This window comes from Pelodiscus sinensis, chromosome 2 (genome assembly GCF_049634645.1).
Source record: "Pelodiscus sinensis isolate JC-2024 chromosome 2, ASM4963464v1, whole genome shotgun sequence".
Lineage (NCBI taxonomy): Eukaryota > Metazoa > Chordata > Testudines > Trionychidae > Pelodiscus > Pelodiscus sinensis.
Genome location: NC_134712.1, coordinates 101,229,029 through 101,249,858, shown reverse-complemented (window position 1 = coordinate 101,249,858; position 20,830 = coordinate 101,229,029). Strand labels below are relative to the sequence as shown.

The 20,830-nt window shown below is 41.8% G+C and overlaps 1 protein-coding gene across 1 annotated transcript in view; it reads left to right on the top strand.

The window, feature by feature from the left end:
* The window catches only part of SCGN (secretagogin, EF-hand calcium binding protein), a 48,520-nt gene that overhangs the window by 9,534 nt on the left and 18,156 nt on the right, over window positions 1–20,830 (top strand). Inside the window, exons 3-6 of the mRNA XM_075919799.1 lie at window positions 11,148–11,240; window positions 11,476–11,565; window positions 13,166–13,222; window positions 14,666–14,743. Coding sequence (XP_075775914.1) covers window positions 11,148–11,240; window positions 11,476–11,565; window positions 13,166–13,222; window positions 14,666–14,743 — 318 coding nt within the window. The remainder of the gene's footprint in view (window positions 1–11,147; window positions 11,241–11,475; window positions 11,566–13,165; window positions 13,223–14,665; window positions 14,744–20,830) is intronic.

Below are 20,830 nucleotides of genomic sequence, written 5' to 3'. Positions count from 1 at the left end.
CTCAGACTTTTGACATATCAGTAGTCCTCTCTCTTGGGCAGAAATATGCATCTCACTCCCTTCTAACCGGTGTTATTCTCTGGCTGCACAGTTCCCTACCTGCACCATAAGCACCCCAGCAAGTCAAACTGCCTAAACAGGCCTGCTTTGCTTTTCTCCTCACAGACTCTAAAAACCATAATTGCCCACAGTTGAGTGATACCACACAACAAGGAGTCTAGTGGCACTTTAAAGGCTAATACATTTATTAGGGTATTAGGTCATAAGCTTTCTGTTTTCCTAAGCAAGCATGTTTATTCTTAAGGTAAACATATTAGAGCAATAAGAGAACTTACACCCACACTAATAAACTTACCAGAGATCATCCTCCCCATCTTCCAGCCTCATCTAAGGTTTTTTTCTGCAGGCTTAGGTTCATAACAGCATTAGCTCAGAATAAGTGCACCCATGAATCTAGAGTCACTGGTACCATTTGGGCCTCTGACCTCATCCTCATGTAACAGGTAATCAGCAGACAAAAAGTCCCCTCCTCAAGGCAGAATTTCAAAAGGCTGAGCTCTTACATAACTTAAAGGGGGGAGAGAGGATAATATTTGTATGTACCTCCCCCTTGAGATTTCCTGGGAAACCCACTTAATTTTAAAAGTTCACATTGTTTCCAGTAGTTCTTTGAAACTCATAACACTTCCCCTGGGTTTACATTAGTCATGGCAGCCTCCTAAACAAGTTCCATGCAGCCCCACAATAATACATGAACATTTTAATTTTTAATATTGTGAACTCCTAAAATACTTAAACTTACTTCAACAGGCTTTGTCCACAATGCTCCTGGAAATTGCCATTTCTGTCATATGAATATAGGTCCTGATTTCCAGCATGATGATAACCACTTTTTTTTTAGTGGAAATGCCTATTGGTTCGTTTTCCACCCACAATCAACTGTAGATACAGTTGGTCATATAAATGCATAAGATTTGTGGAGGGCTATCATATATTTGTGCCCAAAATTTGTGGGTGCAAGTAGAAGGCTAACTTTTTTTAGGAGGATATTATAGTTATTCTGTATAGAAGGCACTTAGCATCAGGCTCCTACATGAGTTCCATTCTCACTGATTTCTGTGAGAGTTGTATTGACTAAGATCTCAATCCTGCATCTGGCAACATTTAGACACAGGGCTTTGCACTCCTGGAACCTGTTAAAGGTTCATCTCCTAAGTGTGATCTGAATTACTCCACTTGTTGTTCCACTCTGGCTGGCAGAGTGGTGTCTAGACTACAGGGGTGTGTCTAGACTACAGGTTTTTTTGGAAAAAGTGGCCTTTTTTCAAAAAAACTTCCCCTGCATCTAGACTGCCACTGCGTTCTTTTGAAATTAAATCGAAAGAATGAGGCAGTTTTTTTGATCGCGGTAAACCTCATTTTATGAGAGAATGCCTTTTTTCAAAAGTGTTCTTTTGAAAAAAGGTGGTGTTGAATGCAAACAGGGCTTTTTTGAAAGAGCATCCAGGCTGCCTGGGTGCTCTCTTTCAAAAAAGCGGCTCGCTTTTTCGAAAGAAGTGGTTGCAGTCTAGATGCTCTCTTTCGAAAGAGGTTTTTTTGAAAGATTCTTTTGCAAAAGCCTCTTTTGAAAGAGGCTTATAGTCTAGATGTACCCTCCCAGTTAGCTATGGACAGAACTACCTGTCTTTTGTATCAATGCACAAGGGAAGTTGGGAATTTAAAAAGAAAAAAATAATTTGCAAACAAGCATCCTTCAGTGCTTTAGACTTGTCTCCCTACGTTTGATGTATGTACTTAACTGCAGGGGAAAGTCCTATTTTTCATTTCCTCATAGAGGAAAATGGTAATTGTTGATGACATGACCTGTTCTTGGTTAAAGTGATACTCTCAAGGTTGGCATATCTTAAATTAGACCTACCCTTACATCAAGTTCTAAAGTCCCTGTGATTCTCTGCACATTTTATTTTTTTCCAAAACAAATGATTCATCACTGTGTTTTCATTAAAATAAATCGCTACCAGCAGCACAGCTTTCTTAGCAAGCCGAGAGAGAGAGAATGAATGTTGGGGCAAGGTCACCCAAAAGAGGGGGAAAATATGATAAAAGGAGAGAGGTCACTGTCAGGTTTTCAGGAGGTTGTGGACAACCATCCTTAAGAAATTTAATTCTGGGGGGATAAAAAGGTGAACCTGCCCTTTCCATCATAATGAGAGGTATTAATATGTTGATTACATTTGTGAGGTGAAATATCTTAAAAGGATATTTCATAGAATTGAAGGACAGGATCAGTTGTGAAGAGGGACAAATACACTTACTAGGGTGGGTTGAATTACAGTAGTTTTTCCATGCAAAGCTTTGTGGAGTATTATCCTTAATAAGAAATGTTCTTGTAAAGCATTGTTCTTAAATCAAGTGATTTATGAGAAATGCCATGTGCCATATTTTTTTACAGCTGTCTGTTTTCATGGCAAAATTATGTAATTGTTTGTTTGCTAATAACATACATGTTACAGACTTGATCTGGAAAAGTGGTGTGCCTTCAATTACTATAAGCTTCGTTGGCTGTTGAGAATGCTCAACCACTCTCAAGAGCTACTCAGCACCCTGGTGGATTGGGACATAAGCCAGTGTCTTTGAAGTTTTATTGTTCACATGATAATAGCTAAGGGGTAAAAATCCTTCTTCCAGACTTGGTTCAGTCACCGTTATAATCAAATACAGATATTCTTTGAATAAGGAAGTTGACCTTACTGTATTTGATTATAACGGTGACTGAACCAAGTCCGGAAGAAGGATTTTTCTCTAGAATGAAAACTGAAGACAGGCATTGTTTTTTATTCATTTGACATTTTTATTCATTTGACAGTAGCAATCTGACTCTCCTCTTTTCTTCCTCACTGATAACTGTGGTACTACCCTAGACTCTTAAGCTTGCAAACTTGGTATCATCTTTGATTCCTCCTTACATAGGTTTACAGAGATTGTGGCTAACTTTGAGCAAAGTTTGTAGTAGTTCTTATTTTATCAGAGCCTGTTTGCCCCTTTCTATGGAAGAAAAATTCCCTTAATTATACTGATGCTGTGTTTTGACTGCTAAAATTTTGTAGCTCCAAAAATGTTTCTGCATTCTAGAGGCAGCATTGAATAGGCAAATTGCACACACTCCCCCTCACCCTGGCCAGTGAAGGCTACTGTCCCCCTAAGATTCCCACACATGCCCTCCTGGAGAAGGTAGGCAGTGTTAGCAATTAAATCCACCCACAGGGGAGTGCAGCTTGAGCTTGCTATTGGAGACCTGCCAGCAGAGAATGCTCAGGGAAAGCACCGAACCATTTTTTCTCAGGACTTTCCAACAATAAAGTTATTGTCAGGAGGCATGTCTACATTTGCACCCTCTTTCAAGAGAGGAATGCAAATGCAGCTGAGCGAAATTGCAAATGAAACACGGATTTGAATTTCCTGCATTTCATTTGCGTTATGGTGCTCTTTCGAAATATCGCTCTTTTGAAATAGCAAACGTTGTGTAGACGCGGTTATTTCAAAAGAAAACCCTTCTTCCGAAATAACTGGTAAACCTCATTGTAGGAGGAATAAGGGTTATTTCAGAAGAAGGGTTTTCTTTCAAAATAACCGCATCTACACAGCATTTGTTATTTCGAAATAGCGCTATGTCAAAATAGCGCCATAACGCAAATATGCAAATGAAGTGCAGGAAATTTAAATCCATGCTTCATTTGCAATTTTGCTGAGCTGCATTTGTATCCCTCTCTCGAAAGAGGGTGCAAGTGTAGACATTCCCAGTCAGAGAGCCTGAAATGTTCCGCCCAAAGGATTAACACTTTGGAAGATTATTAGAAGCTATAGTGGGGGGAAGATTGTTAGAATGGAAGTGCTTTTGCTCTGCAAGGTGACTATGCAATAATGGTACCACAACCCCATGAGAGAGACTATTGACTACAGCTGTTTATTTTCTACCAAATCATCCCACCAGTTTATAAAGATAATAGTCAGAGGATCATATTAAGCTATTTCTACCGTAGATCAGACCTGTATTGTCATTATAGCACTTACTACCCATTGTAATTGGTGGCTCAGAAACAAATTTAATGTAGCCTTTAGTCATATGAAACTAGAGCTTCATTGGCTTTGCCTTTTCTGTATGAACCAACTTTGTTGAATAGCTAGTTAATAATTTTTTTTTAAATCCCTCACAACACTTTCCTGTAGGGATGGGTTGCTTTAACAACTCCACTTTACATAAAATCATAGGCCTGAAAAGGATCCTGAAAGGTCATCTAGTCCAGTCCCCTGTACTCAAGACAGAACTAAGTATTATCTAGAAGACCATCCCTGACAGATGTTTGTCCAGCTGGCTCTTAAAAATCTTCAATCACAGATAGCAAAATGACCCCTTCACAACCTCCCCAAGCAATTTATCTAAGTGCTTGACTACCCTGACAGGAAGTTTTTCCTAATGTCCAAACTAAACTTCCTGCAATTTAAGACCACTGCTTCTTATCCTAGCCTCATAAACTATTGTGAACAATTTTTCTCCCTCCTCTTTTTAACGATACTTTATGCATTTGAAAACTATTTTCATGTCCCTTCCCTAACCTCGGTTTTCTCTTCTCCAGGCTAAACAAATCCAGTTTTTTCAAGTTTTTTAGACCTTTAATAATTTTTTCCTTTCTCTTGACTTTCTCCAGTTAATCTACATCTTTCCTGAAATGTGGTACCCAGAACTGAACACAGTACTCAGTTGAGGCCTAATTAGCTCAGAATGGAGCATAATAATTACTTCTTGTGTCTTGCTTACAACACTCCTAATGTACCCCAGATTTTTTTTTTTTTTGGCAACAGTGTTGCACTGTTTTCTCATATTTAGCTTATTATTCACTATGACCATGTTCTTTCCTAGGCAGTTATTTCCCATTTTGTGTGTGTGTATAACTGATCCTTCCTAAGTGGAATGCTTTGCATTTATCCTTATTGAATGTCACCCTGTTTACTTCAGATCATTTCTTTAGTTTGTCTAGAACATTTTTAATTCTAATCTTATCCTCCAAAGCACTTGCAACCCCTCTCAGCGTGGTATTAGTTGTGAACTTTATAAGTGTTCTCTCTATGCCATTATCTAAATCATTGGTGAGGATATTGAACAGGCCAGAACCAGACTCATCCCTACTCCATTCAAGATGCCCTTCCAGCTTGACTATGAACCACTGATAACTACTCTCTGGGAATGGTTACACATCCAGTTATGCACCCGTCTTATAATAACTCCATCTACGTTGCATTGCCCTAGTTTGTTTATGAGATGGCCATGTGAGACAGTATCAAAAACCTTACTAAACTCAAGATATACCATATCTACCACTTCCCTTTCAACTCACCTCTCTCCCCGCCCTCCCTCCCTGCATCCACAAGGCTTGTTACCCTGTCAAAGAAAGCTATCAGGTTGGTTTGATGTGATTTGTTTTTGATAAATCCATCTGATTGATACTTATCACCTTATAATTTTCCAGGTCTCTGCAAATTGCTTGATTTTGGTCTATTATCTTTTCAGGTGTTGAAGTTAAGATGACTGGTCTATAATTCCCTGAGTTGTCCTTAATCCTCTTTTTATAGATTGGAACTATATTTGCTCTTTTCCAGTCCATCCATGACTTTTCACAAATAATTGCTAACGGCTCAGCTGTCTCCTCAGCTAGTTCCTTGAGTATTTTAGGATCTATTTCATCAGGCCCTGGTGATTCGAAGACATCAAACTTATCTACATAATCTTTAATTTGCTCTTTACCTGTTTTGGTCTCTGGGCCTACTTCATTTTCACTGGCTTTCATTAAATTAGATGTCTAATTGCTACTACACTTTTTGGTGAAAACTGAGACATAAAAGTCATTTAATACTTTTGCCATTTCCACATTCTCTGTTATTGTCACATCTGGCTATGATCAGTGTGGTATCTCTGTTTCTGTGTAGTTGTTGTTTATCAGTTTGGAGTACTCTCTTACACACTCTTCTCCTTATACTATGAACAATCTCCAGTTACACAAAATTTGGGGGAAAGGGAAGAGGGGAGCACTAATATGAGTAAGTAGTTACCTTTCAAGCTACAGCAGTTTCCTCTGGCTGTAAAACATGCATCTTCAGTCATATTTGCACAGTGTAAATTAACTGTGCATTTGCAAGACACTTTTTAGAGACGTTTGAATCTTGTGTGCGGACACCATAGCAATTATTGAAAACCAATTAAATGAATACAATTAAGTGATAGTGATTGATGTTTGTACTGTTCTTTGAAGATATAAGAATCTGTAAGTATGTTAAGCACTCTTACTAATATTAACTACAGTATGCATGTAATTTTGTTTGAATATTTTCCATTATAAAACCCAAAGCTGCCTTAAGACCCAGACCTCTATAAGTATTTTACATTCTGATTGATGAGTAACAATTTTTCCCTGCTGTTTCTGGAGTAAGGCCCTCCCAAATGCACAAGACTTCTAAACTTTTAACTATCAGCAATATTTGTTACTGTGATATTAATACTATCATCTTTCCAGACTTACTACCTCACTGTAACAATATTACAGCAGTGATGTGAAAACAAAACCTAGCATCCACAGTAGGTTCTAACTTGTTTAAGCTTTCTAGATTCAACATTTGATCCCTGCTTTCCCCTTCCTTCACATGGGAAATGAGCTGTCTCAGGTCCTTTCATGGAGCAACTTTTACTTGGCCTTTGCTGCAGCTCAGCTGCAATCACTGCCATGTTGGGCTACGGAGCCATGGCTGCCCTTAGTCCCCATCTGCCTGCAGAGTGGAGAGAGTAACAGCCCCAGGGCAGCCACATAAGATGCTTCCTTACTCCCATATGTGGAGGTGAAAGACTGCCCTGCGTCAATAATGGAACAGATCATATCATTCCAAATTTAGGTAACAGAGCTAAATACTGGAGATTGAAGTTAATGTTGTACAATTTGATATATATAAATACTTTACTTCTAGCATATGTCTCAGAAACCCCAGATTGTGCAATTTTTACTCTTCCTTTGCTCTCTGGAAGTAAAATTGTCTGCATAGTGATAGTAACATACTCCTGCTACCTTTTACATTAAAAGAAAGAGAATGGTGCTGCATAGACAGGGAGGGAAGCTTTGAAACATCTGTCATACTGAAGAACATCTGGACTGAAAGCTAATGGTGCTATGGTTTGCATATATTCCAAATGTCACATCTTTAAGCAACTTGTCCTATATGATAGCTAATTGTAAAAAAAAAAAAAAAAAAAAAAAGCAACCCTATTTTTATTCTCATTATCAATGCTCTTACACAGCTAAAATTCAATGAAGCTGACACATAGTTGAACAATAAGCTTTTATAACAAAATGCTAATTTGAATTCCACAGGACATTTTTTCAAATATCAGTGATGATTATCGTTTCAAATATAACTTATCCTACTGGGCATGGAGGAGGATAATTTCAGAGTAGTTTGCCAGCCTATTGAAAATAGCAACTGGTATGCTTGCCTAACACCTGGGAAGTGTTCTGCTCTTGAAACCAATTGAAATACCACAAGAGAAAGTTATAATGTTTAGGTGAAAGAAAGCAATATGGTGTTTGTTCAGAAGTGCCCCGTTTTTCTGTCCATCTGTCTATCCATTCATCCTACACACTCACTCACATGTAGTTAATTGATGTATACAACTAGATCAGAAGTGCTATTGTGTTCTTTTCAGTAGAGCTATTCCCTGTTTATTAATTGGACTTGACATTTATAAACAGAAGACATTTACTTGATTAACAAGTTTCTTCTTGTTGGACTTTGAGATCTTTTTGGATGTGAAGTCAGATAAAGAGAAATCAAAATATGTCATATTTTATGTCATAATGAATAGATTGCTTTACTACTGATGGATGAAGGGCATTTGAAAATCAGCAGGATGTGTAGGGAACAAAGAGGGAAAAGAAAGACCTGATCCAGCAAAGCATTTAGCCAGATGTGCAATTTTAAGCACATGAATAGTCCCATAGAAGTCAGTTAGGATCAAAACTTCAAAGGTATTTATGCTCCCAACATTCAATGAAATCCATTTGTGGATTTGGTCTTAAGTTTTAAAAGTAGTAATGCTCACTAGCTAATTTTTATATAATAAAAATGTAGCATCACGTTTGGGGAAGATGTCAGAATGTGATCAGTACAAAGATAGATGAGCATATTGAAGGAAGTATGAGTAGATAGTAGATACTTGAGTCCCAGTATATGGCCTCATCTGCACTAAAAAGTTAGGTGGACACAGCTATCCCAGATAAAGACAGCACTAGGTCAACAGAAGAATTCTTCAGTCAACCTAGCTACTGCCTGTGTAGGAGGTGGATTACCTACACTGATGGGAGAGCCCCTCCTGTCAGCATAAGTAGTGTCTACATGGTGTCTATAGCAGTGTCCACTATAGCAGTGCAGCTGTGCCCTGTAGCATTTCAAGTGTTGGCAAGCCCATAATCTAATCATGGTTCCAGTCTCTCACCTAGGAAATCCTGGTGCTACCCTGTTACAGTAACTGTTGTTGCAGCGATTCTAAGAGGAAAGATTCTATCCAGTAATAGTCTTTTACATCAGCTGCAAATTGGTACCATTGTACTGTGACACTTTCTCAAGCGTACCCAATATTGTGAGGCACTTTGCTACCATCTGCCCTTCACATGAGGAAGACTTGTCTGTTCCTGCTGACAGTCACCTCCTCTGGCCAAGGGCTACACAAGCACTCCCCACTAAGCCTCTGAGTGCCTCATTCTGACTCTAGTGTCTACACTGCACCTCCTTTGCACAAAAGCCTATGCAAATGAAGTGCAGATTAGCAGAGCATAATTTGCATGCTTCGTTGCATAAGGGCCATTTTTGCGCAAGAGGCTTTTGCGCAAAAAGGAGCTATATAGACAGCTCCTTTTTGCGCAAAACCCCCGTCTTGCACAAGAGCTGTTCTTCCTGAAAAAATGAGGAAAACGGTCCTTAATTAATTATGCAAATTAAGTACAGCAATATGCTAATCTACGCTTCATTTGCATAGGCTTTTGCGCAAAAGAGGTGCAGTGTAGACGTACCTGAGAGGTTGGCGATAGGCACACTGGCCTCCTTAAAGCATCCAGGCCCAGTTCACAGGACACACAGGCTGTGTCTAGACTGCATCCCTTTTCTGTAAAAGGGATGCAAATTAGACACATCGCAATTGCAAATGAAGCGGGGATTTAAATCCCCCCTGCTTCATTTGCATAAACATGGCTGCCGCTTTTTTCCGGCTCGGAGCTTTGCCAGAAAAAAGCGCCAGTCTAGACGGGGATCTTTCGGAAAAGGCTTTATTTTCCGAAAGATCTCCGTCTAGACTGGCGCTTTTTTCCGGCAAAGCTCTGAGCTAGAAAAAAGTGGCAGCCATGTTTATGCAAATGAAGCGGGGGGGATTTAAATCCCCGCTTCATTTGCAATTGCGATGTGTCTAATTTGCATCTCTTTTACGGAAAAGGGCTGCAGTCTAGACACAGACACAAGGTATTAACAGATTCACTGCTCCCAAAGGAACAGTGTAACCCATCTAACCAGTTACACCTCACACCACCATTCTCTTCACACACACAGCACTTAGGTAAGTTTACAGTGAAAACGAGTGTGTTTATTCAACAAAGTAGAGAGATCTGAGTGACAGCAAGTAGAAGTACTGAAACATATGGCTACATATAAAATAAAATCATACCATGCATTCTAGATCCGAGGCTTAATTAACAAGAGCCTCGTGGGTAATAAAGTATTACAAATGCTTCTCAGCCACAGGCAGTGATCCCTTCATCACAAGACAAACCACACTGTCAGCTTTTTTCCTACCTGAAAAATCTAGACTGTCCCTTTGCATTCCCAAATACACTCCACCTTCCATTGTCCATCTTGGTAAACAGGAACCCCTCCTGCTGTTTATTGCTTCCCGTAAATTGTGCTGTCTTTTGACAGGTTTTGGTCTCAATGTGTAAATAGGACTGCATTGTAAGACATACAGTGTCCAATACACACACGACCAGACAGAGATAACTATCGGCTACTTGCGGTTTGAAAGGAACCTGCTGAAGTCATGTTACTTCTCGGTTGTCTGCCTTAACTCCAAGTCTTTGAGCATGTAATTTCCAGCATAGGTCTCTAACCCCTTAAATATTACCCATACATTTTTAAATGATTAGGGTGACTACTGAGCTACTATTCCTCCTAATAGAGACAGGGCCATCCCTAGGGAGCCATCCTTAGCCATCCCAACCTCATCACAGGCTCTTCCTGCCCTGGCTCTGCCCCATCCCTCCCACCCCATTGCACGTCTTGCCCCAAGCTGCCTACCATGAGAGACAGAACCTGAGGGGTTGCTGAAGGGTCTGGCACAGGGCAGCAGCTTTATCATGGTAGCGGGAGTCATGGGAAGCAGAGCAACCCAGCAGCTTGCTCCACCACTTATCTGTCAGCCGGGTTGCTCCACTTCACTGCAGCAGCAGCAAGTGAAGCAACCCAGCTGGGAGATGGGCAGCAGAGCAGAACAGGCTGCTGTGGCTAAGGGCTGGGGTAGAGAGGTTTGGTGATGGGGGGAGAGCACTTACACAGTCCAATGGCCAGCAAGATGGTGAGCCCTGGCCCCAGCTGGCTACTATCTTGCTGGTGCATCCACCAGGCACCCACATGTGATCACTGCAGTGTAGCTGGCCCCCATGCCCACTGTCCCTGTGGCCACGCTGTAGTATATCTGTCCCTCTGATCAGCCCCACCCCCTTTCCATGTATTGGAAAACAATCAGACTCCAGTCATTTCCTGTTCTCCTGGTACTACCAAACCCTGACCTTGCTTTAAGTTAGGATCAGAGGAAGCTGTTTAACAAATTTGGTGGCCGTAACTCTTATAATTTAGGAGGCATTCTTGAACAAACAGACTCACAGATGGACAGATAGGGGCACATTTCAAAAACATATAGACAGATGTTGTAACTGTGTATTGACCAATTAAAGCACTGTTCTAAGAATTCTAAATGATGTATCATTCATGTGGGACAGCTGTGACATTCTAGTGCCCTAAGTGACATTGTACCTGTGTGATGTGTGTGGGTTTTTTTAATACTGCAGGATGCTATAACCGAGGAAAAGCTTCAGCGGGTGAAAGAGCGATTCATGTCTGCCTATGATATCACTGCAGATGGACGTTTACAAATACACGAGGTATACTCCCAAAATATCCCTTTTCTGAAAGGAGATGAAATTACAGTTTGGTCATGGATAATTGGGACATTTAAGGGGGAGGGAGTGGCGACACAAAGATAAGCCAAGTTGTGTGTAAATGTCAAACTGCTCACTCAACAAGTAATTTACATAGAAACAACACGTTCAGCTTATATTTTCTGCATAGAGTCACTAGTCCTGTAAATTTGCTATGATCTTTTCCTGCCTCTTTTAGCTTGCATATATGATATTGCCAGAGGATGAGAACTTTCTGCTGCTTTTCCGACGGGAAACTCCCTTGGACAACAGTGTGGAGTTTATGCGGGTGCGTGTTTTTGCCTTCACCCTTGTACATTGCTGTCAATTATTCTGAAAGCAGACTTTTATGTAAAGTAGATTAGTATATTGGATGTCTGTGGAATTTGTACAGGTAAGGAAGACAGTGATATTTTTGAAGGCTGCCATTTTTTCAGCTGTTGAAGGTGTGAACATTCTGGTAGGAATACTCAAAAGGCAGTCAGTGAGTGAGCATTGGATAAAGGGATGCTATGGGAATGCTTCCTTTTCCTTGCCATGCCCTGCACAAGGGGGACAAGAAGAAGCACAGTGAGACCCATTATGACAACTCTAGACCCGCCCCCAAAGGAGTTCCCCTACATTTGGAGAAATCCAATGGCCTGATCTACCAGCTTTTGAACAGCTTTACAAATTGGTGGTGGGAGGAGAATTTGGTCTCATGTTCTTGGCATTTCTAGCTGCTGCAGAAACTCCATATCAGCCTTGCAACACTCACAAAAACTGCCCATACCAGACAAAATCTGCTTGCTTACCCTTTATTATGATGACGATTATAACAAAAGACTTGCTCATTAAAATTACTTGCCCATTAAAATCACCTGTGTAATGTGTGTGGGTTTTTTTCATACTGCAGGATGTTATAACAGAGGAAAAGCACAATATTGCACCTGGATGAACAAGCAAACAGGCTGCATCATAAACATTGAGGGAGAGATTTTTAAAAGCCGTTATTAAAAAAAATCTTTATTTTAAAATATATTCCTCTAGTTCAAAGACTTGATTTCCAAACTATATATAATCCTGATGAACTTGTAAGTTAGATGTTCGTGGACACAATGGTTATGATGCATCTGATTCAGTAATAAGCAGCCTAGGCTAGTGAATGGGCCCCATGAGTGGCCCCATTTCATCTCAGTGGGCTGCAAGATTGTTATAACTGAGAGAATCTCCCGGGATAGGTTAATTTTGGTAACTGCGCTTGCGCACGTAGAACTTTTTGAGGTGTACCAACCGAACCATAGCAGCGCTTTGATTGGATGCTGAGGGAGCCCATAGTTCTCACAGTCAGTGTTGTGCATAATCAGCAAGCACATCACTTCATGTGTCCTTTTTTATATGTGTGTCAGTTTAGTAAGACTGGTAGGAAAAAAAATCTATGTAGATGGAAACAAGTAGAATCTGGCAACCCTGCGCATGGACAAACAAAATGTCTTGAGGGCCACACATAGAACCCTGATGCATCGTAGGTTGTCCACCACTGAACTAATTAATCATTTACTCAGGCAGATGTTGGCTTCATAGATTAATAGGTAACAGTTTTGATCTGGTTCTCAGTCTAATTATATTTTTCCTTTATAAAAAGAGATTTTAATACATAGGTGATTGCAGATTCCTTTTTCCTGTAGTGTGCTATATACAATTCTCCTGTCAACATCAAAATAAGAGTAAAAACCACAGGATGTGGATTATTTTACTTTGTATTTTACTTGGAATTTAGTACTCAATAATATAGCTACATGCAAATTGTGGAACTTAGTGAGACCTGATCTAGAGCTGTATAAGATAATCAACTTCTTTGACAATTAAATGCAATATTCATGTGGTCTTACCAATTTTTCCCCTACCAGATTTGGCGCAAATATGATGCTGATAGCAGTGGATTTATTTCAGCTGGTGAGCTCAAAGTAAGTTATTTTAATCCTATCACTGGGTTATCAATAAACCACTGAAATCATTGACTTTAGTGATTCCACTGCCTTTATGTGAGCTTGATAAATGGTATTTAAAAACTCCTCTGTAGCAATCAATTGGCCAATACATTGGCTGTGATTTTAGCTACTAGATCTGTGGTTCTTTTGCATTGTGGTCTGAGGAACTTGCCAGTAGAACCTCTTATTTGTGGGATCACTTCTATGCCTCCCATCCTTGGCTCATATCCCTTGTCCACCCCCAGCCCATCTCTGGACTATTTTGAAGAAAACCACCAGAGCACTCCTCCTCAGTTGTGCACAGTTTAGTCCAGCCTCCCCTCTGCAACCCCTGCAGAGCAGAGCCACAGCAATTTCATGTTAACTAATTAATTATTTTTGTGCCTATTAACAAGCGATTTTCTGTGCCTGCAAACATGGGGGCAGGATTTGGCTCAATGTTTGTTTCCTTTTTGGGCGCAGGTCCAATTCAGGAAAGCGCTTGACCAAAATGCTTCACTTATCACCAGTTCACAAATCTATCTGTGGTCTACAAAGCACTTGAGCAGCAGATTCAGTGATGAGTCTTGGTCACAGACCATCTGACTGTGAACCTAATGACTGTATCACCATCTTTTGGACTGGTGCTTCGAATTCTTCAGCTTCATGTCGAGGGTCTGTCAGCAACCAAACACAGAGTCATTAGTGCCTTAGCCACTCATCATAATACCAATGTAATCTGTTTGCAAGAAACTTACGTTGCTATCAGCGTAGCAGGACCATATGCTATTGATGGCTTTGACCTCATTTCATGCTCTCCAGAGGTTTCAAATGCAATGTCAGTGTAGTCAACTTCAGACTATGTTGCATATCCTTGAGGCATGCTGCTGACTGACTTCAACAGCAGGCTACCAGCTCTTCGCCTGTCTTCTGCTGTCAAATGGCTGGGCACACTGTGCATAAGCAGAGCGCATGTGCTTAAAGTTAAGCACATGTTGAAGTTTATGGGACTTCACCATATGCTTAAGTATCGATTTAGGTGATTAAATACCTCCACAAGTCTGGCCCTGTGTACTTTTTTGTGTTGGGCCATAATGGTTTAAGATTATTTAGAAAGTTAAGTGTTTGGGGGAGTAATAAATATCACTTACCAAAAAAATCCACTGTAATCTCATACATGGATCCTCTAATTCATGGTTCATAATGTTTATTATGGAAGAATCTGAATGTTTTAAATTTTAAAGTGTATTTTGACATCACATCTCAACTGAAAATTTGTAAAAGATCAAATAAATTTAAATTAAATAGAAGCCAATGGAATTACTCATGTACTCAGAATTAGGCATTTAAGTAACTTGCTGAATTGGGACTTAATTTTTAATATTATTCCTTAAACTCCAAAGGGTAAAGCCTATTGTTTTGATTCTTTTCGTTCAATAGGACTTCCTGAGAGATCTCTTTCTGCAGCATGGAAAGATGATTCCTGAAGCAAAGCTGGAAGAATACACTGATACAATGGTAAGCAAAATTAGCATTATTTGTTGTGACTAGAACTTCAGACAAATCAAGCTGATCTAAACTTGCTCAAAAGTTCAGCAAAGGAGGCACCTTCTTATTCATACAATCTAGACCCAATCCTCAGCACTCCCTCCCTGTATAGAGACCATGTCTCCCAGCTCACACACAGACTTCCAGATCTCTTGTTTCTCAAAAACCACAGTGCGCTTCTAATTCCCTTCTTCACCTCACAGCCTTGCAGACTTTCTGTCTCCTTCCCTTCCTGCTTCAGCAAATTAGACTTGAGTTTGCAATGTGGCATTGCAGGGAAAAGAGTTCAGTGCAATTTGGAGCTGCATATGCAAAGGTGTGATGTCTCCAAAGAGTGCTGTGATAATCTTTCTCTCTGTGGTTGTCAGGCAACTGCATCTAGAACATTGTGTTCTGTTGTGAACAACCAAATTACCATAACACTGTTAACAAACTGGAGCGAAGTCAGAGATGAATAGTCTACAGGGATTCATTTACTAGGAAAGATTCAAAATATTGCTTATGTATAGCTTGACTGTGTTGTGACTAATGGGCATATGGTAACAGTTCATAAATATTTGAAGGATGTAAATATCTAGAAGAGAGCAAGTATAACTTGGAGTAATGAGATGCAACTAAGAAGTAGAGGCAGCAGCAGCATCATAGGCAGCCAATAGGGAACAGGACTGAGGGACAGCAAACAGAGATGAGCAAGCACTATATAAAAAGAGCTGCATGGCAGGGGAAGTCAGTTCACTCAAGGGAGCCCAGGAAGAAGGAGCTGGGTCCCAATAAGGGAGGGAACCATCCACCCCATGGAGAATGCAGTGCCAGGCAGTTAGGGGACTTCTAGACCAAGGTTCCAAGACAAGGGCAGAGAACAGACTAGGGGCTACGAGGGAGGAAGTGGCCTTTTGAAAGCAGGAAGAAGGGAAAGGCAGAAAAAGGCAGAAGGAGGCTACCACTAGAGGTTCCTTGGATCATGACCCAAGGTAGCATGCAGGTGTGCCCTCACTTCTCCCCACACTTGTCAACTATGAGAATGGCCAAATGAGACTGCAGTTTGCCCCTGGAGCAAAGGGCTAAACTGATGACTGCAGTGGGCCACTGAGGTGAGTGATAGGATAGAGACAATAGAGCATAGCACAGCCAAAGGGCAATGGCTGAAAAGGGGACCCCGGGGTCCAGGAAGAGACCCAGACCCAGAAGTGAAGTAATGATGATGAGACACCACCAGGATGACCCTCCTGGAGGCAAGAGCTAATTCCCAGGACGTCCAAGGGTCAGCGCCACAGGACTGAGTCCCTCCTATCACGTGTGGTGGAGAATGTGGGCAGTTGGTCACCCTTGATAAGAGGGGAAGATTGAGGACTGTGAAGAGATTGCAAGTGAGAAACAGATAGAGAAACTCTAAGACTATGGAGGCACAATATGAGGAAGCATATTTTGCAGAGGGCTCATGTACTCTCCTGGTATGGGCACCAGAGAATAAGCCCCAACAGAAAGAAGGACTGCAGGTGGCTTAGGGCTTTAGGCGATTACTGAGGGCCCAGCAGTGACAGTGCAAGGCCCAGGAGTACCTGCAGACCTATATGGCCCAGGTAACGGAGCAGCAGCTCGTACTCCAGCTGCTAAGGGAGGAGATCTGGGGAAATTGTGGTTATAGAGGGGGAAGGCTGAACACCAGGGTTAGGTGCTCACTAGCAGAATGGAAGGTGTCTTGTTATGCCTGTGGGCAAGCAGGTCCAGTGAAGAGTGAATGCCCCTTTTGGGAGGATAAGGGGAAGCTTAAGAGAACCCCACTTATAAAAAGAACAGGGTGGGGACGAGCATGTTGGGCCTGTGGGTGACAGGACCACTTGCAGAGACAGTGCCCACAGTGCAGCCATAGAGACAGGCCAAGCTCAGAGGAACCTGAGGAAGAGAGAGAGACAATAAGGCCACAGCTAGGAAGAAACAGAAGAGGTGCTGCAGATGCCAAAAGGGAAGCCATCTAAAGAGAGAATGCCCTCTTACTGAGAGGTGAACTGGGAAAAGGGCTAAGAAAGGAGTGCATACGATCTAGGCCACATCAGGAAATGACCCCGGGGATAGGCCAGTAAGGACTATAGGCCTTATAGGAACTGATCTCCTACACTCAATGGGTGGGGATGGTGATGGGAAGAGAAACAAAGGGACTGGGAAGGAAAGAGATATGGGTGAATCCAGGGACACAGGAGACTGTTGCTGAGTCCATGACTAATGGGAAAAAGAGACATGAGGAACTTCAGGAACAGGTGCAAGAGCTGCAGAAGAAACTAACAGCAATGACAATGCAAGGTTTGTTCACATGAGCATCTAATTTGCTGCTAGCTGGGGTATGCATTTAACCCACATTAGCCCTCTTTCAAAGAGGACTTGATCAGAGCTCATTAATGAACTGTTAATGCATATCAGTAGGGTTCACATGGGCAGCTTGTCTGTGGGAGAGTAGTACAAGGTAGAATGAGTCCCCAGCTTGCTTGAAACTAATTGTTTGTGTAAAGCAGGGGTGAACAATAATTTTAGTGGGGGGGGGCACTCCAAGATTTTGGTAAGTGGGCCGCACTTCTGTGGAGGAGGTGCGGGGTCGGGGATGATAGGTGGGGTATAGAAGGGAGCTTGGGATAGAGGACAGGGGTGCTACATAGAGTGTGGGGTCTGAGAGGGAGTTTGGGTGAAGGAGGTGGTTATAATCTGGGGTAGGGGCTTAGGGTGCAGGGTTCAGGAGAGGTTATGGGTGCAGGAGAGGATTCTGGCCTGGGAAGGGTTATAGGAGGGGGTACATGATCAGGGAAGGAGTTGTGACCTAGAGGAGGTGGGATGCAGAGGGTTTTGATGATGACCTGGGACAAGTAGTTGTGGGGATAGACGGGGTGGGGTGCCGGAGGCGGGCTCTGGCTGGAAGGTGCTTATCTAGGGGGCTCCCAGCTAGCAACTCTTCAGGCTCTCTGCCTGTGTGCTGGGCAAGCTGCTGCATGCGGCTGTGCTCCAGCACAAGGAGGGAGAGAGGAAGAGGAAGAGGAAGGGGGAGACAGGGAGTGAGGCGACTTCACCCCTGCCTTCACCAAAATTTCTCGGAAACTGGCCAATGGGAGATGAGGGATTTTGCTAGGGGGCAGGGACAGCACGTGAACCTTCCCCTCCCTGCCCAGACTGCATAGCAATTAGCAGCCTGATGTTTAAAGCAGCTTCAACTGCCCTGTAGTAAGGGTGCTGGTGAGGCAGCCACAGGCTGGATCTGACCCACTAGGCGCCTCTTTCCCACCCCTGGTGTAAAGCCTACAGAGTCCAAGGCATTTTCTTGTATCTGTTTTCACTGTGAGTTTTATCCTTTTTCCCATTGTGACCACCACTGACTCAGTAATGTAGATTTTACTCATCTCTAGGAATGCATTTTAGCAGCCATGCATTGCTATACCAGTCCATTTCTTCACAGTACTTTATGATCTTTGCATCTTTTTTGCTCCTTCATCAAAAGACTGCTGATTGTGCTCCAGGGCTTGAAAAACAAATGGGAAGTGATGAACCCTCAGGTATAGAACATGGACAGTGCTTTCACCAGTGTTTGCATGGGCACCTTATATATGCACAATACAATCTTCAGGAGCTTCAAAGCCATTGGAGATAGTCATGCTGGGAAAAAATGCAATTGAGATGCTTATTTTCTTAGTAGTGGCAGCACACTTTTGAGCCAAAAGGAACAGTCAAAGTTCACTGGGTAAAATAAAGAAGAAAGAGATGAAATTCAGTAAAGGAGAATTTAGACTCGATAGCAGGATGAGTGTCTAGCACAGAGGTGGGGAAATACCAATACGCAGGCTGGATCTAGTCCACCAGGGTTAGCTCCTGGCAGGCTCCCACTGCTATATTTTTATCTGTACAGCTGCAGCTATGGGCAATCACAGCTCCTGTTGGCCACAGATTGCCATTCCCAGCCAGTAGGAGCTGTGAGAAATGGTGTCCTGGGCTGCACCACTTCCCACCACTCCCATTGCCTGGGAATGGCAATCTGCAGCCAAAGGGAGCTGCAGTCACTGGTACCTGTGGCCATTCGAGTAAACATAGCAGTGGCAGCCAACCTTGGGTTAACCCCAATGAACTGCTACTATGTTATTGCCCACCCCTTGTCTAACAACAGAGCCTACTGGCCAGTGGTCACTTGACAATTTAAAATAAGATTGGAGATTATATTCTAGTAGTTGGGAATTTTGAACAGTCTAGGACACAATCTTTTCACTGGCAAAAAAAATGAACAAGATGGTTTAACAAGTCTTTGGCATCCCTAAGTTATTCAGTTCTATGGAAACCGCCATGTGCTCTGAGAGCCACATTTCCTTCTCAATGTTCAGTGCTCTGTACCTTATAGGGTTGGGCTCAAGGTAGTGGCAAGGCTTCTAATATAATTGTTCTAACAAAGCCACTCCTATTCATGGGAGGGCTAAAGGGGCCCTGTGGAGACTCGCTTTCATTCTTATGCAGAAGCCCCTTGAACTCCTTAGTGCAAGTGAAGACACCTAAATGAAGACACTGGCAGTTTTTAGCATTCTGTATTTTACAGTATTACTTTAGCTGTTAGTTCTGATGTATTAATGCCACATGCAGGGAAAGCCCATTACTAGTTTGTGATTCAGCAAATCAAGTTACATAGGCAGTTGAAATAATCATATGCAGTTCAAGGTTATTTGTTCATTTTTTTGAATATCCACAGACGATAACATCAGATTCAGCAAAAAAAACTTTCATTTGAGCTCCATAATATCCTACTACATTTAAAAAAAACACCCCAAAACACTATCCTTGCCTACAAATGAATAAAACATTAGCTTTGCGTGATAATAATATGAGTGCTGAGACCAAAAATTCAAAGGGAATTTTTCCTGAATAAAAACTAATTATGAAGCACTCTGTTTGGTCCATGAAAATTAATGGATGGAGAGCAGCTAGGGTAAAGCCCATCCCAAGACAATGACAAAACTCCTGTTTGCTTTAGTAAAAGTAGGTTTTCACCCCAAATCTCTCGCCATATCATTTGGTGGATGAGTTCTTCTCAGCCCTGTCACAGACTTCCTGTGTGACACCGAATAAGTTATTTAGTCTTTCTGTGCCCTCCTTTTTCCTGTAAAATTGAGGTATGAGAACTTACTTTCATAACACCCTGTTAATTCATTCATACCCATGAAGTTCATACAGTCATCAGATGGAAGGCATGTAGAAGTGAAAAGCATTATTTTTATGACTAGTATGTCCTCACTGCAGTATGTTTATGCATATTATATGTTGTTTAGTGTCTCTGGGTGCAAACCCAAATATCACCGAGTTTACTACTCACTATCATAGAATCATAGAGCTGGAAGAGACCTCAGGAGGTCATCAAGTCCAGCTCCCTGCCCAAGGCAGGATCAATCCCAACTAAATCAGAGCACCTTTTTGTGGCCACATCTGGGGATGAGTTCCAGAACATTAACATCAATTTTTTCTCCACCACAAGGTTTAACATTAGTATGATGGGTTGGACCCCCTGGAATAGCCCCAAAGGAGCTGAGTTACTCCTGAGTCCGCCTTTTTCTGCCAGCTTGGGCACCTTTTAACCGCGTCTTTCTGAGCCAGGCTCTTAAGCCTCCTCCAGCAAGCACACAGGCAGGGCCACACCCAGCAGCAGAATGATACAGATCAGCTATGGGAAGACTCAGATTAAGGGAATTGCCTCAGCCACAAGTATCCACTCCCCTTGGAGTACAAACCCCAAAGTTAAATGAAATTCTCCCGCTCCATCAAGGTGGAGATATGCACAGCTTCCTGGCCCCCCACCAGTTAAAAATTTCATAAACTGAGTTATATTATAAACAAGGAATACGTTTATAAAATACAAAATGTGTATTTCAAGTAGTCAAAGAGGTAGCAAACAGAACAAAGCAGATTACCAAGAAAATGATGCAAAGCTTGCAAACTAAGCTAGATTCACTGAAGACATTGGTTACAAATAATTCCTCGCCTTAGATATTGTTTCAAGTAGAGTCCTTCATAGGTGGTATCTTTTTAGCCTGGATCCATTAGTTC